This window comes from Haliaeetus albicilla, chromosome 12 (assembly GCF_947461875.1).
Source record: "Haliaeetus albicilla chromosome 12, bHalAlb1.1, whole genome shotgun sequence".
NCBI classification, from domain to species: Eukaryota; Metazoa; Chordata; class Aves; order Accipitriformes; family Accipitridae; genus Haliaeetus; species Haliaeetus albicilla.
This window is the reverse complement of record NC_091494.1, coordinates 6,203,754-6,219,338: the sequence shown is the minus strand read 5'-3', so window position 1 is coordinate 6,219,338 and position 15,585 is coordinate 6,203,754. Positions and strand designations below refer to the sequence as shown.

The following is a 15,585-nucleotide window of genomic DNA, read 5'->3' as shown; positions in this document are numbered from 1 at the left end:
CTGGCCATGTCTGTCTCATGCCATTAATTTGAAACTTGGGAAAAATAATTTTCTTTGTGCATATCTCCTTCTGTATCCCCTAAGGCAAATTAAAGATGGCTGGGAGCTTATTTATTTTCGGTAATAATATACACACTGCTTCCAGACTTCCTGCTATTGTGCGATTATCTGGATTAATCGACTAGGAAAGCTGCAGCATCATCTCAGGCCCTTAATAAGGAAGACCGCGACATGGATTTGTACAGTATTAATGCATATTACTGTGTGACACGGCCTTGCTCTTATAAGCATATGGACAAATCTCATTGCTGAGTGTCTATCAGCACCAACTGTGCCTTTATACTAAGTGAAGGATTGCAGGCTACCTTGCCTGCAGGGGCATGGCACCTTGAGAGCAAGAAAGAGACAGTTGATGACATTTTTAGAAACCTCGTTAGTGGATACCTTTGCTCATACTGAAATCCATTCCCATCAGCCTCTGCTGAATGTTTCTGAGAATCGCTGCTGTGCTGCTGGTTTGTGACCCTGTCTGTATGTGTGTAATAGCTGGAATCTTAAATATGCTTTTAGGTGCTTTAAAGTGTTATATTCTTAACAGGGAGAGAGAATCTATACAGAGAAGGCTTTTAAGGCATATTCTTTCCATTTTGTTTTCCTGCTGAGACTTTAACAAATCGGCGTAGTTGCCTCACTACAGTGATACTGTTCTGCAGCAGCTCAGTCTGGTCCAAGGCCCAGGCTTAAGCTGAACAACTCTTTATCAAAGCTAGATTTTGAGGATCTTTAAGGCAAATTATTTCTCCTAAAACATTTCAGTGATTTTAACTGTAATCCATCAGACAGATAGAGAAGCAGCATGTGCATGTCCTTCTTCACCAAACCCAACAGTTTCCTTTGTTACATCATTGTAAATCCAAAGTCACGCTGTTGACTTCACTATTGAGATGATTGGTTTAAAGGAAGGCTCAATTCTCTCTCTTGTGTTAACTTGCTGTCGTCTTTTTTATGGTCTAGGAAGTTAGGCTTATTTGGTACTCAAGCGATTAATAATAATGTAAACACCATGTTAATTTGTGTGACTGACTGGAAGAGCCACTGCAGCTTTCTGCATGTTGCATCTTCAGGTTTAAGCAACCAAACCTGGTAATCGGTTTGCTCTGTGTACTTTGCTCATTTGCTGCGATAAGTGCATCTTAACACAAGTTATTTATGATACCTCACAATATTATAGTAGCCGCCCTGTAGTATACAGTGTAGAGCTCATGAAATCTTGGCAATATGAAACCACAATCCATTGGCATCTCTACATGTGAGACATTTGGAGGGGACTGGACCACCACTATATTGGGCAATGAGGCTCCTTTGTGAGACTCCTCAACAAAGTATGAAACCCAGGAAAGTTTTTATTCCTCTGTCTGGGTGAGTTGTGGCAACATTGTGTGATTGTGTATCTTTTACACTAATACCTGGGGAAAATCTTGAAAAAAATCCCAAACAAGTGAATGAGGAACTATATTCAGACTGTGTGTGCCTTCAAAACCAAAAATGAATGTTGTTGTAACACCCACTGGATAATGTTGACTTGCTGCTAAAGTGGAGATAAGCTTCTTGGAGACTGTGCTTCATGGAGCAGTAGTTAAATGTTGTCATTGCTTACTTTAGAAATGAAATAGGTATTTCCAGGTACATGAATCCAAGCTTTATTGATTATTTCTGTACAACAGAGGACTCTAGAGAGTGTGGACTAAACTCCTAAAGTCCAGGCTCAGCGTAAGCTTGGCTCAGCAGAAAATCTAAACTGAACCTTGTAGATCACAGCGCGGTCTTCAGTTCCATCCTGATCCCAATGCTATCAGTGCTAGCTACTTCTAAAGAAGGATCAGGCAGTAGGAGCAAGCCTGATGATTTTAACCCCAAATGGCTCTATTGACATATGAACTTTGAGGCCTTCCAAATACTTGTTCTCTCTCTCTCTCTTTACCTAACAGTCATTGTAGTAACTGCAAGTATGTCAGTCTCTTCTTGGGTGGCTCTAAAGTCCCAGTCGAAGTTTTCAAGTGGGCATGTCCAGCCATGTACTCAATTCCTTTCTGAACCCTCTAAGCCAGAAGATGAGTATTCCTATGATATTAAGTACTTAATTAGCAGCTTGTGCACTCTGAGTACATCAGGCAGACTAGCAGAGCATAAGGAATGAATGACAGTAGAGATGTATGAAGCACATCAGTTCTGTTGACCTGGGCTCCCTGATCTCCTACGCTATAGCTGATCTCGCATGTCTCTGTCTTGCCGTCCAGGTTTTACTGGGATTTGACCATGCTGCTCCTGATGGTAGGGAACCTGATCATCATCCCTGTGGGCATCACTTTCTTCAAGGATGAAAATACTACCCCATGGATTGTCTTCAATGTGGTTTCAGACACATTCTTCCTCATCGACCTTGTCCTCAACTTCCGAACAGGCATTGTGGTGGAGGACAACACAGAGATCATCCTAGACCCACAGAGGATCAAGATGAAGTACCTGAAGAGCTGGTTTGTGGTGGATTTTATCTCCTCCATCCCTGTGGACTATATCTTCCTGATCGTTGAAACCCGCATTGATTCTGAGGTGTACAAGACAGCCCGGGCACTGCGCATCGTACGCTTCACTAAGATCCTCAGCCTCCTGCGGCTGCTGCGGCTCTCCCGGCTCATCCGCTATATTCATCAGTGGGAGGAGGTGAGCAGAGGCTGTGATGCACTTGCATCCTAAATCTTTTCTCCACTTACTCTGGTATTACACAAAGGTGCTTTCCTTGAATGCCCATTCTCCTACTTTATCCCAGTGTGAATGCTAAAGAATTGTGTCTTGAGTCTAATGCTTTGCTTGTAGCAGGTTCCCGAGAGGGCCTTCAGCATATTGTTACTTAGTCACTTGAGACTGTACTATATGCTTCACAATCATAATATATATAATCTGTGGGCTGGAAGGAGAGTAAGTACAGGTGGACCCCCTGCAGGAAGTGTGTAGTTACAGAGCTGCTTGTGACTGGAGCAGTTAGCCAGACAGTGGGGTCTTGCCCCCTCAGAGTCCCAAAAGGTCCAGCAAGAGCTCAGAGGAAAGGTCTAGAGAGAGCTGATTTGCAGAACCTGTGGCATTTGTTTACCCAAGCATCTTCTTTTACATGCTTATCTCTTGAATAAATGGCTTGGCGATGTATTTATAACCTTCTTGCTTTCTAAATTCTGACACTGTGTTAAGGGGAAGAGGAAAGAAGAGCAATCTGCAGACAAATAGGGTCTTTTTAAAGACATAAAGGTCTGGTGAAAAGCAAGAGCCCCACTACCCCTGGAACCTGTGCTGTTCCCAGAGGAGTTCCAATACGCAGACTGAGTTGTCAGGCCTAGTGTAAGTGAAGCCACAACATTACAAGCAGCTTAAAAATTAGTTATTTTTTCCTGTCTCCATGCTCTCCAAAGCAGAGAGAAAGCTCCCTGCAGCTTTCTCCACATGTCAGGAGCATATTTTCAGGACAAGGAAAGCTGGTCAAGGCAATTTCATCTTCCTCCCCATACTTTCTCCTCTGCTTTGGAGCAGAGCCTGATGCAGAGCATGATCTAATGCAGAGTGTGCTCCTGGGAATGTGAAGGGAAAGCAGCCATGCAAGTCATGGCTAGATTGCACTGAGCTGTCAGAACACTAATTCATAGAGCTGAACTGTTTCCTTCTCCCAGCATCACAGACTCAGAGGGAGAGCACTGGTGCATACTTTACAAATTTCAGGCTTCATCTTTGTGGTGTTATAATTTGTGAATGCTTCACTTACAGCAGAGCATAATGCCTTGTTGAAGTTTGGGATGACATTGTGCAAGGTGCTGTTACAGATGGATAGGGAGAGACGGCTGCAGCCCTGAAGAATTCACTACTAGGTTAATTTGCTTCATAGCACAGGCAGGCAGGAAGTGCATAGAGAGATGGAGATAAATAAAGCAAAAGTGTCCTTCCCAGTGTGACTCAGTAAGTCAGAGACTTAGCAGAGCAATGAAGTATCTCCAGGTCTGTTGTCTTGTCCCTTGGTTGCATTGCTTCTCTGTCCTCCAATCCAAGAATGCTCAGGAAAGGTGAGTTGGTGGTTTAGGCTGTTGTTAAAGTAGCTCCTTCATACAGATTTACATGTAGCCACAGCAGTGCAGAGCTCTGTGCTTGCTTGTCTCTGCTCCTTGACTTCTTTTCCATGAGGTGGTTGAAGAGGATTTAAGTATATTTGCTGTTGAATGTTCTGAATTTGTTTTAAAAATAATAAAATGAAAGCAAATCAGCACCCTTTCCCTGTCTTGCTTCTCATACAGTTTCACTGAGCAGCCATTTCTAGTTTCAGTCTTGCAATAATACAAATTGGTGGGGCATTTTTCCCTTTTGCTGGCTGTTGTGGGTACTGGGGAACAGCACAGCCAGGCACTCTCTGGATCGCCCCTGAAGAACAGACTCCCTGGAGTGATGCAGTGCTGCAAGTGGAAGGGACAGATGGTGTTGGATTGCAGTTTGAGACTGCAATGCAGACTCTGTTATGCATTGCAGAGCCCAGCAGAGCAAACGTGATAGTCCTTTTTTCAAACAGGGCTCGACCCAAGCAGCAGTTTCCCGGAGAGACTATGATACTGGGAGGTTTTCCACGTTCTCAAATGGGGGAGGGAAGCAGAGAGAAGGGGTGATCCCTTGTCATTGGTGCAGTGCATGCTACAAAGCAACAAGGAGACAGGGAAAAGAAGTGCTTCTTCATCTTGTGTGGAAGTAAATGGTTGTGCTTCCTGGAACCATACTGACAGTTCTTTCTTCCTCTTACTCTGAAGTGCCTACAGATGATCTGTCTCTGCAAGTTCACATTAATCTTTCCTCACTGCACAGATCAGCAGTGGTGATCTGGAAGTGTTAATTCCTGTAGGACGGAGCACTGTTGGACTAGACTTACTCTGGGTGAATGCAAGGGGCAGGTTGCTGTGCAGAGGTAAAGAAGGAGAAGGACTGTTGGGAGAGGGGGTTGCTGAAGACTTCTGTTCTCCTTTGTTCCTCCACACTATCCCACTCTATGTCTTATCTGCTAGGTAGTATCCTTCTCTCAGGCTCTTTGCATATGACCAGATAAGCTAAAAAAGACTTGTGAGTAGGGCACGCTGGTTCACTGGAGAAGAGTATGTATGTGAACTACAGGAACATGTGTAGGGCAGTCTGAGGCAGAGTTAATAAAGGTGGATGGACTAGTCAGGGAGCATGCAGTCTTGTGTCTGGATAGAGCATCCTGTACTGTAGTGTACAGGATGCTCACCTGTACTGAGCTGATGCAGTGACTTTTGATGAAGCAATTGCTGCTGCCTTGTTTATAACTAGTGCTGGGGCTCTGGGTTCTGCATGAGGAGGAGAGGGGGATCCAGAGTACGCAGGGATGTTAACCTACTTACTTTGCCTCCTAGATGAATGTTACATCTGTGCATTAGTGTAACTCTGAGTGAGTACAGGGATAAGTGGTCACTTCCTGAGTTCACAGTGAGCCTCTCCATTTCTTCCCCTGCAATTGTCCATGCTCTGCATGAATTTATCACTCACCCTGCAGTGAGGAGACAGCAGCCTTCTCTAAGGCTGCAATGCTGTAAAACAGCCAGCCACTCATCAGTTCCAGATCAATGCTAGTCATGAGTCTGTGGGCACAAGAGCCAGCGGTTTGAAGTACCTGCACCATTCTGGCTCAGCAGCGGACTACTCTGACATCGTCCCCCAGATCTGAAACAAGTGCTTTGGGGACCACAGCTGGGCAAATAACCTAAAGAAAAACAAAAAGAAAAAAAGAAGAAAAACAATCTAATGCACTCATGTTCACTGGAGTATGAAAATAAGCTTAATTCCAAATGTAGCAGTTTCATTTGCATTATCCATTTTGCATGAGTGATCCAACAAATGAATTTACTAGTAAGGCAGAATATAAATAGAGTCTTTTTGAAGTGTCTGCCTTATCTACCCTGCAGTAGGAAGCTTGATTGCAATGTAGGAAGGCATACTCGCACTGGCTAAAGCCTGGCTGGCCTGAATATCGTATTATAAACTTCAGTGTCTGGTAGTTCCCAAGTCCATAGGCAGAGAACCAGGAGAGCTGGCATAGTCTGTGTCTGGAGCTGTACTGCCAGGGTTACAACAAACATGGCTATTCCAGTCATGCCTTGTTCATACCCACAGAAGCTCTTGTCATCTTGGCCTTTGAACCACTACAACAGCTCTTCAGGGTATCTGGTTTGGTTCGGGGTTCTTCACTATGTGAACATGGAGGCACATTGTCACTGTCTCTCCCTGTCAGAGTCAGGGAGTTGGGCCTTCACACTGTCATCTCTGAGAAACTGTTCAGAGAAAGCAGACTCTGAACATTAACTACAAACTTTATCCCAAGGTCACCCAGCAGAAAGAATAAAAGCAGAATAATACCATGTATCCCATATACTCAGTCAAAATGAACCAATGCAGTTCAGATTGTGAGTTAGGAAAAAAAACCTCTAGGTTTTCATAGGCAAAAATGATTGAATTTTTTTTTTTTTTTCTAAGAGCAATTTGCTGAGCTTTCCCTGTTTTATGTACAGCACCTACCCCTGTGTTTGGTGCCAGGATGCAGTAACCTATATTTAGGATTGAACTATTTTGACTTACAAACAAGGAACATTTATTGAGACAACAGTAAAATCCTACTCCTATAAATTGGTTTCCAAATAGCACATAGGCTACGATAACCAAAATATTTTGATTTCAGTATCTGTGTGAGGGATTATGATGGTAAGGAAAGGAACTAACTGGTTTTGATATATATCACAATGATAAGGTTATCGTAAGTGAGGATTTTTTGAGGTTTTTGTCAGAAAAAAATAGTTTTGAATTTTTGCAGCTGAAACCTGAAGAAAAGGACAATTTGGTGATTTTCAAACTACTACATCAATGAAAACTTGAAATCTTTCCTGAATGCTGTCTTTTTCCATATTACATAGAAGTTTTAGAATGGAGGGAATGCATCCTCTCAGGTCTGTTACTGGGTACAGATTACATCATCTGAAAGATGACATTACTTTTAAGAAGATTCAGACATATTCTGAAAATTGATTCAAAGGCTAGAGGGCCTATGTGGAAGGACTAGGGGAGAGCTTCCAAAGACTATGAGAATATGGCTCCCAATTGATTTTCATTTTGATTTGAACAGCTAATTCCCTTAGTTTCTTCTGACCTATTTGTAGCCTTCCTTAAATGAAATTAAAATAACATGGCTGGTGGCCTGGGGGATGTAATGTTAGGCCAAATCCATAACTGGATCCTGAGAGGGGAGGAGCTGGGCAAATGATTGTTCTTGAGTAGCACAGCAGGGTCCCATTCCATAAGCAGTTCAAAATAGCTTAGCAGATTTTTTATCGATATGATTTGCAATTCTGTCATGTTAAATAGCAAGGCAGACCCATGAGAGTAACTCATTAAAACCTCTGGCCACCCTTGAGTAAAATCAGACTCAACAAACACTGGTAATGTGGCAGGGAGGGGGAAAATGGGCTGGGTTTCCTCCTAAATTTGCATTACCTCATTTCTGAAGGCAGCATTATCAAGCATTTGTCTTTAATGTCATTACAGGAGCTTATTAGAACCATAATGCAAGTTACGGTAATTTTCATTCTCAGTGCAAAAAGTGACCCAAAACTGGAGCATCTTTTCCTTTTAGAGAAAATCCTGGCTGCACTGAAATCGATGGCAAAAAACTCTTGTTGACATATTAGGAGAAGGTTGTTCAAGATTTTACCACAGCCTTTTACATTGAACTGTTTTCACTTGTGCAGCACAACATCCTTGTGGAGGGAGGACAGACAGCAGAAGGAAACAGATCTTCGCCATTCCTGTACAGACATTGCATTTTCCCTCACTTGCCCATGGGCAGCTAGTGATCCATCCCCTGCCCTGTGCCATGTTACGTTTCAGGAGAAAGAAACCTAAAAAAGTTTTTTGGTGGAGTTTGTCTTTAGCAGGAAGTTCTACTGCTATAATGCAAATTAAGCTTCCCACCTGGGCAATGGGAATACTGTTTCAAAGAGAATATCATAAAAAATGGGTTATAATGAATTATAAGGAGCCAGGCAAATATTTGAATAGCTGTGCAGCTACAGAGGTTGCCATGAAAAGGAAAAAGCCTTTTATTTTTTTTACAGTCACCTTCTGGCAGTGCATAATGTGTCTTCTGTCAACAGGATGGTATGATAGGGGGAATAGATGGCTTGAGGGGTTGGGATTAGGACACAGAGCCATTTGTCTCTAGGTCAGTAGTTCTGATCCAGCTTGTAGCAAGTGAAAGTCATTTGCTGTCTCACGGGTGTTTTTCTCTGATCTGTTCTTAGTAGACAGGTGCCTGTGTCACAAAATCATCTGGGGGACTGGCCCCGGTAAGCCTCAGGCTCTCTGTAGCAGTAGCAATGGGGTTAAATTCCCCCACACATCTGAAGTGAAGTCCCCACTGACCAAGGTGTAAGGCATCTTAATAAGAGGGTCTTGCCTGTGCCCAGCCTCTGGTTCTCTGTGTCACAAGGGCCATCAGTCTGGGCTGTTATGCCGGGATGGAATTATAAAGGTTTTCAAAAGAGAAAGGCTGATCTCCTAATGATCTCTAATCACTGTGATAGCTGGTTGCTGCTCCAGCCTTTCATTTTCCTCTTCCCTCAGACTCCTCCTAGCCTACTCCTCACATGTCCCTTCACTGGACACTGTGGTAAGTTTGCCTTTCTCTTGGGGACCTCACGTCTCTGTATTTCTCTGCCAGCACCAGCTGCCTGCAGCTCAATGCACATATCTTGCCAGCTGCCTGTCATTTTTCTTCAGGCCATTGTTTTTGGAGGGGGGGTTCTGGCAGGCTTTATTATTGCTGTTGTGTTAGAAAAACAGAGGGTCCTCAAAGGAGAAGTGCTGGAGTCTGGCATGAGGATTCCTCCTGCAATCAGTGTTGTTTTCTAAGATTTAATACCATGGAGGCTACACACTTTATTGATGGGGCATGCTCAGCTGCAGTGATGTAGGGACCCTGGGCCCTCAGCATATTGACAGAGCCTGCCATGTTGCTGTCATATAGGTGACATATGAGGTGTTGTGACCTACATCAGATATGTTTGTAGCAGGAAGAGGGGTCTTGACAACCCTGTACTCTGACTGCAAAGCTTAAGGAAAACTTCTGGGAGCCTTCTAAATCACAGAAAAATCCTGTGAGCTCAGGAACCAGCAAGGGCAGTGCCCACTTCCCTTAGATGTCTGGGAACACAGATTCACACATCAATAGGGCTGTGCCCCATAGAAAAAGCACTGTGAAGGCCAGCCTGAAAGGGCTGTACCCTCTGTGGAGCTGGAACTGAGCACCTCAGGTTGTGTATGTGCCCTAACTGGCCTGCACAGTGCTCTGCATAGCTTTGTGTCAATACATATATACATATATGATATGTGGTGCTGATGTTGGGGGCAGCCGATACAGCTTTTGAAGCCATTCAGAGGGAGATTCCTGTTACCATTTGGGTTGCTGATCCAACGCCAAATCTGTTTTTGTCTTTTAGCAGTATGGGAATCATGTTCTGCCAAACTCACCCTATACTTTAAGGCCAGTGTGTCTAAGGCACATTAGCCTTGGCAAGTGGTAGTAAATTAATTGCTCCTCTCATTGAAGCTTCTTCCAGGAGGGCACTATTGATTGCATTCATATCAAGTGAAAAACTTCAATGAGGTAGCTGAAGAGAACAGCATTTCCTCGCCTTGCTTTTTATATTTAGCAAGACAGGGTTGGAAGGGAACGTGCCGAATCCATAAGCTGTGTGAATGAAGCAGGAGCTTGGCCCAAATAGGACCATGATAAAAAAAATCAAGCTGGTTGGTGGGGGAGAAAGAAAAGGAGATTTTGAAGTATAAGAAGGAGCACAGCAGCGTGGAGTTGCTTTTTGCCAAGAGAGATTGAAGTCAGGTACTTCATCTCCCCACAGAGCATCCTCATGTGCTCTGAGCCAGTCACTGGGCAAGGGGAAGTGACAGATGGGGACCTGAACAGCTGGTCCTGCTGGAGCTGGAGTGAAAGGGAGAGCAAATCTCTGCTAGCAGGAAGAGAAAAATACCCCACTCAGTGGCATAATTAAGGGGTTAGATTCTGGAAAAGAATCTGTATCTGAACAGCTCTTTAGATATATATGTGTGTGGTTTCTTCTGTCTGATTTGCTTTGCTTGTCAACCCCCTTGAAGCTGGTGAGCACTCTGAGGCACCACTGTACACCAGAGGAATCCACGGTAGTGGCTACCTACCTAGTCCATTTTATTCTAGTAAGTGGATGGGGCTGGTTGGAGAGAACAGTCAATTATCGATACACCTCACTGTCTGTAGACACAACACCCTGTGACAAGTGCTGTTGTGTTGCAGAGCTCAAGGCAGAGTAGAAGCCTGAACGCCTCTCCTAGACAAATCACTAGGATGGAGTGCAGTGTTCAGACCTCAGGATCTAGCACCACCATTAGGTAATACTGTGAGTTGAAGAATTCATATGTGTTGCCATGCAAACAAGGTAGCCAAAGGCAAGCTGTGCACTGAGGAAGGGGGATAGGGCATTGTCAACCATGCAGAAAGGTCAGGACCCATCCTGCCGGCAGGGCTGTTTGAGGGCTTGGCTGGCTGGAAGGGCCTGACCCTGGCCAGACTGGCTGGGGAAGTAAGGAACGCTCTTCCACAGGGCAGCAAAACCCGAGGCCAAGCTTTGGCTTTTGAGCAATTCTCACTTCCAGTCTAGAGAAAAGGTTGCCAGCCACAGTGCAAGACTCTCTGCCACACACTATGTGTGGGGAACTGGAGCTGGAAAGTCCCAGCCCTGAGAACTTGTTTGGTTTTCATCCTCTTTTCTTCTTGCCAGAAATATGCTAGTGTAATGCAAAACAGCCTTACTTTCCCCACTAGTTTGAGGTGAAAGGAAGAAGAATTCTTTCTTGGGAAGGACAAGCTTCACTCCTGAGTGAGGCAGAGAGAGGTGTAAAGGTTTAATAGGCAAGAGCCTTATTGATGAAGTTATTTTCTAAGCACCACTGTGAAAAGAGCAGTTTTGAAGACAGTTTCAGGACGTGCAATTATCCAGTTTGCCAGCTTAATGCATTCAACTTAACCTCATTTTTATGAAGCAGAAATCAATGTGGTAACTTTTTCACAGCTGAGAGAAGACATTTTATTCTTGCTTCTCTCATAAGGATGCCTATTTTTAAGCTTCCTCTTCTACTTTAACTCCTCCCTCTCCCAGTTTTGATTAAGCAGGAATACCTCAAGGGCTAGAGGAAAGGGTGAGGCAATTTCCACATTCCCTGGGTCACATTAGAATGGAAAATATTTCTGAAATCTCTTTGCAATACATGGCAAAATTTTCCTTACTGCCTTCTTGGAAAAGGACTTGGAAGTAATCTATGACTTCAGTACAAGAACCTTTTTATTCATTTCATTCAAGCACCACTTCACCAGGGAATAATTCTAAAGTGTTGTTGATGGTGCTGATCTTCACCCCAGTTTTTTGTTCCAAGGAACGTGTGTCCCCTGTTCTCTGCTCTTACAGTGTCTGTCACCTTCTCTACTCCTACATGGTCAGGGGTATTTTGGTAACTATTCCTCCCTTGTGTCTTCTCCCCTTCCTAAGCAAGAAGTCCTGCAGAACAGCGACTGCCAGAGCTGTGAGCTGGATAATGCCTGTCCAGAAGTTCCTCAGTAAGACTGTGCCATAAAATTGAAGAGAGTAGGGTAATTGCCCTGCTTTTCATTAATATGCCTCCTCTTCTACCCATGGCACTTCCTGAAGTGGATTGCACCACACATAGAGTATTTTAGTTGTGACGCATGCAAAATCCTTGCAGACTAAAGATAAAACTTTACAACAAAAATCTTCAGCCCAGGCTTATTGTGCTGCCACCTTACCCATCGTGATTCTCTTATGTTCAAGAAAGTAAAAGTGCTTTACTTTTTTGATTCTTTCAGGTAAAGGTGAGTTATACCTCTCCCCCTCCCGTGAGGAGTGCCCTGTGACTGTGTTTTTTTATCATAGAGTTTGAGAAGAACATTTCATTGAGGCCCCTTGTTTCAAGCTTTTCCTAGTGGATCAATGGCATAATGGTCCCAAAGAGCTGAGCAGCCCAAGCCCACCCCAAGGCTCCCTGAGCAAGTCACAGTGCGTGACTCAGCAGTGCCACCGTTGGATTCACTGCAGCATCGGAGGGATGGATGGTGGCAGCCAGCCACACACTGTGCAGTGCTGAGCTGGGTCAGCTGCAGAGGAGCCTGGACCATGCAGCACTCTCAGTTCTCAGCTCAGTGGTTCTCCACGCAATCTGGTTGGTCAAGGGCAGAAGGCAAGGGTATATGTGTGTATATAGAGAGGAAAAGGGGAATGAAGACTGTGGACTTTGGCTTTTCAGTCTAAAGAGAAAACTATTTTTCCTGACAATGTAAAATGCCAATGGTGGCCCTATGTACCTTGGCAGAGCCATGTAGCAGGCAGTTCCCTGCTGAACTGCTGGTGATTTTATCTTTGCGATTTGCTCATCCAGTATTTATGAGGGAGAAGCCAAAAATCAGGGAGGGCCTGATCATGGGAAACATTCTGCCTTTCGTGACAGCTGGAAAAAGAAAGTGAGAGATGTGATCTGAAAACAGATACACCAGAATCCTTCTTCTAGTTTCCTTCTGGGCTTAGGATAAGCCATACATGCCTGTAGTCCTGCAATGTTTCTTTCTATAAAATGAGGATAATAATGTAGTTGCCTCACAGATCTTAAACACCTGCAGTTCATTCACGCTTCTGAGGTGCCATTAGGCCTGAGATCTGCTCTGACATAGACCCTGAGCCATCCCACTCAGATATGACGAAAACATACACTTCTCTGCTAAGTATGCTTTGGCAGGGCTGCCCTCAGGGCTGGGGGGACGCTGTTCCTAGTCTTCTCTAGAAACAGAGCCCTAACCCAATGTGGCACATATATATCTTTATCTTAGCACACCCTACTGTCTCGTGGCTTTTCATTATTCTGTGATATATCTGATATCCTCTCCCTTGACCTGTTGGCTTGGGGTCATCAAGGTAGATGAGCATAGAAGAGGATGGTATCATGGTTACTCTGTATCTTTGATCCCTGAGAGTTAGGAGAGAAGGAGAAATTTGGGGAGTGTGTTTCTCAGGTTTGGATCCAGCCAGGATGGATCGTCAAGAAAGGATGATGGTCTATGCAGTGTGTAAGTGGATCTGGAGTAGAGGGAGACTGGTCTGAGAAGAAACCTTGAGGTAAGGAGTGAGTCAGGTGTGGGCCAGGAGCTGAAGATGGCTAGAGACAGATTGGAAAAGAAGTGACTTAATGCAACACTAGTTGAGGAGAGAGCAGCAACACTGGGGGCACCGCACTCAGGGAGGGAAAGTCACTCTGCAAAACACTGCCCAGTGCTGGGGTGTGCACAGCACTGTACCCCAGGGAGCAGGGAGCAGCTGGGAGTCCACCCTCATGTAGGATCACTTTAGGTCTGGCTCCACTCTCGTGTGGTGGAGCTTGCGGAGGGTGAACTTTGAGAGAACCTCCCTCTGTGCTGGCAGTGACAAGCAATCAAACAAGCAGCAGCAGTGCTTCCTTGTAAACGCTGGGAAGAAACTGTGAGGATAATGTCCCTTAAAGCAGCTGACAGGCCTGCTCTTCCTCAAGTCCCTGGAGGGGGTGGAGAGCAGTTAAGACGCAGCAGCTGTGTTTGTTGGGGGTTTTTTCCCATTTTTTTTCTTTTTCACCTGGCAAACTGCTGGGTGTTAATTCCTCTTGATTTGCTGTGTCTCAGTGCAGCCCAGTTTGGAGAGGCTGTCCCTCGAATAGGGTTGATTAGACTCCTCTTCAGTATACATCACCCAAACATCCACTAATTCCACTTTATCCCAACCGTGTGCCTGGCTTTTCTGATGCTACAAAGAATTAAGCTGGAACTGTGTAGTTAATTATACAAACTTGGTGCAGCCAAAGTCCAGAGTCTTCTGTCAGGGCCCAGCAGTGATCACCAATGAAAGGTACTGAACAGATAAATAACTTTCAGTTATCCTCTCATCACCTCCACCCAAAACTAGTCCTATCTACTGGGCCCAGCTCTAATTGGTTTCTGCAAGTAGCAGGGTGTACCTAGGGGAGATGAGACGTGTCAACATGACTATGTCACTGAGAAAGCTCCTCCTTTTCAGTGCTAGAAGGATGCAACATCCCCCTAAATTCACCTCACTTCTAAATCTTCCCTGAAAAACGTAAGTGCTTGGTCAGGGGAACTGTGCCTCTGCTACACTGGCAAGTTGTTACAGCACATCACAGAGGTAAGAAAAGCTCTGGAGCAGCCCTGACAAATGGCTTGGCTGGTAGAGCCTTACCATGACCCTTACCTGCCCTTATGTGCCACAGGAATATCTGAAGAGACCATCCAGAGAAAGGCTAGCCAACTGCACACCTCCCAGGGGCTCCCTGGTAGCTGGCAATATCCCCCGCAGTTGGAGGGGTATATTCTTCTGGTGGGTTTGTCTAAATGTGTTGTAATGCACTGATGAACTTTGGGTATTACATGAGCCCAGCACTTCTTCACTCCCCCTGTATCTCCCTATATCTCCGTCCCTGCCTTGTGCTAGAGCATCCATGGGAGATGCAAAGTGGAGCCACTAATGAGTCATGGGGAGCTTGTGCTGTGATCACCTTCCTCTCTATTTCCATATTACTCTTTCGTGCATAGAAAGGATAAAAAGGGCTGTCATTTGCATACAGGTAGAGAAAAGACAAAAATATGTGTGATTCAGGCTGGTTGTGCCTTCTCCAGCAGGCTCTTCCCCCTCCCCACAGGCCTGTCTTGTGGGTGAGCCTTGCTCCTCTGCACTCTGAGCAGTTCTTCAAAGGTCTGTTCTCTGCCAGGATGCACAGACATCCTATCAACTGCCTTTTTCAGTTGATAAATCACCTCAAGCTTGCAGGTATGAGGAAGGGCAGATAAGAACTTTTCCCTTTAGCTCTCTTCCCTCCAGACTTGAAAGACATGTTTATATTTTGTCTTGAGTGTAAGGCAGACCCAGTCCAACTCTGGAATGTGAAAGAAATACGGAAGAAGGCCGGCAGTGTGGGAGGAAAGCAGAATGAAGAGGACTTCTGTGAAATGAGACAGTAGAAATGAGAGATGGGGAAGGCCTGCTGCATCATCTAGTTTGTCCTGGCACAGAATTGTCTGTGATCTTCAAGGGCTGTTGTCAGATAAGTTTTAAATGTGTCAAGCAGCAATACCTTGTCACTTTTTTTGAGATGTTCATCTTGCAGCATTGTCTTGTATACTGTGAAGGGGATTGATTGCTTTCCAATGCAGTAGATTGCCATGCTTAGCCAGGATCTGACTATGCTTTGGCCCACAGAGAACAAGTGGGCCAGAGAGCGGAGATCTGGGCTTTGCTGTTGCCAGGAGGAAGAGATTGGCTTCTCCAGCATGGAAAGCAAAAGGAGAGATCTCTCTTATATCGACTGTGAGGAAGAGGGGTGAGCATGTAGCAGTGAGGAGATTGC

The 15,585-nt window shown here is 44.8% G+C and overlaps 1 protein-coding gene across 1 annotated transcript in view; it reads left to right on the top strand.

Moving 5' to 3' along the window:
• Nucleotides 1-15,585, top strand: part of HCN4 (hyperpolarization activated cyclic nucleotide gated potassium channel 4) — a 115,880-nt gene that overhangs the window by 29,457 nt on the left and 70,838 nt on the right. The window contains exon 2 of the mRNA XM_069797783.1: nucleotides 2,298-2,721. Within this exon, the coding sequence (XP_069653884.1) occupies nucleotides 2,298-2,721 (424 nt within the window). The remainder of the gene's footprint in view (nucleotides 1-2,297; nucleotides 2,722-15,585) is intronic.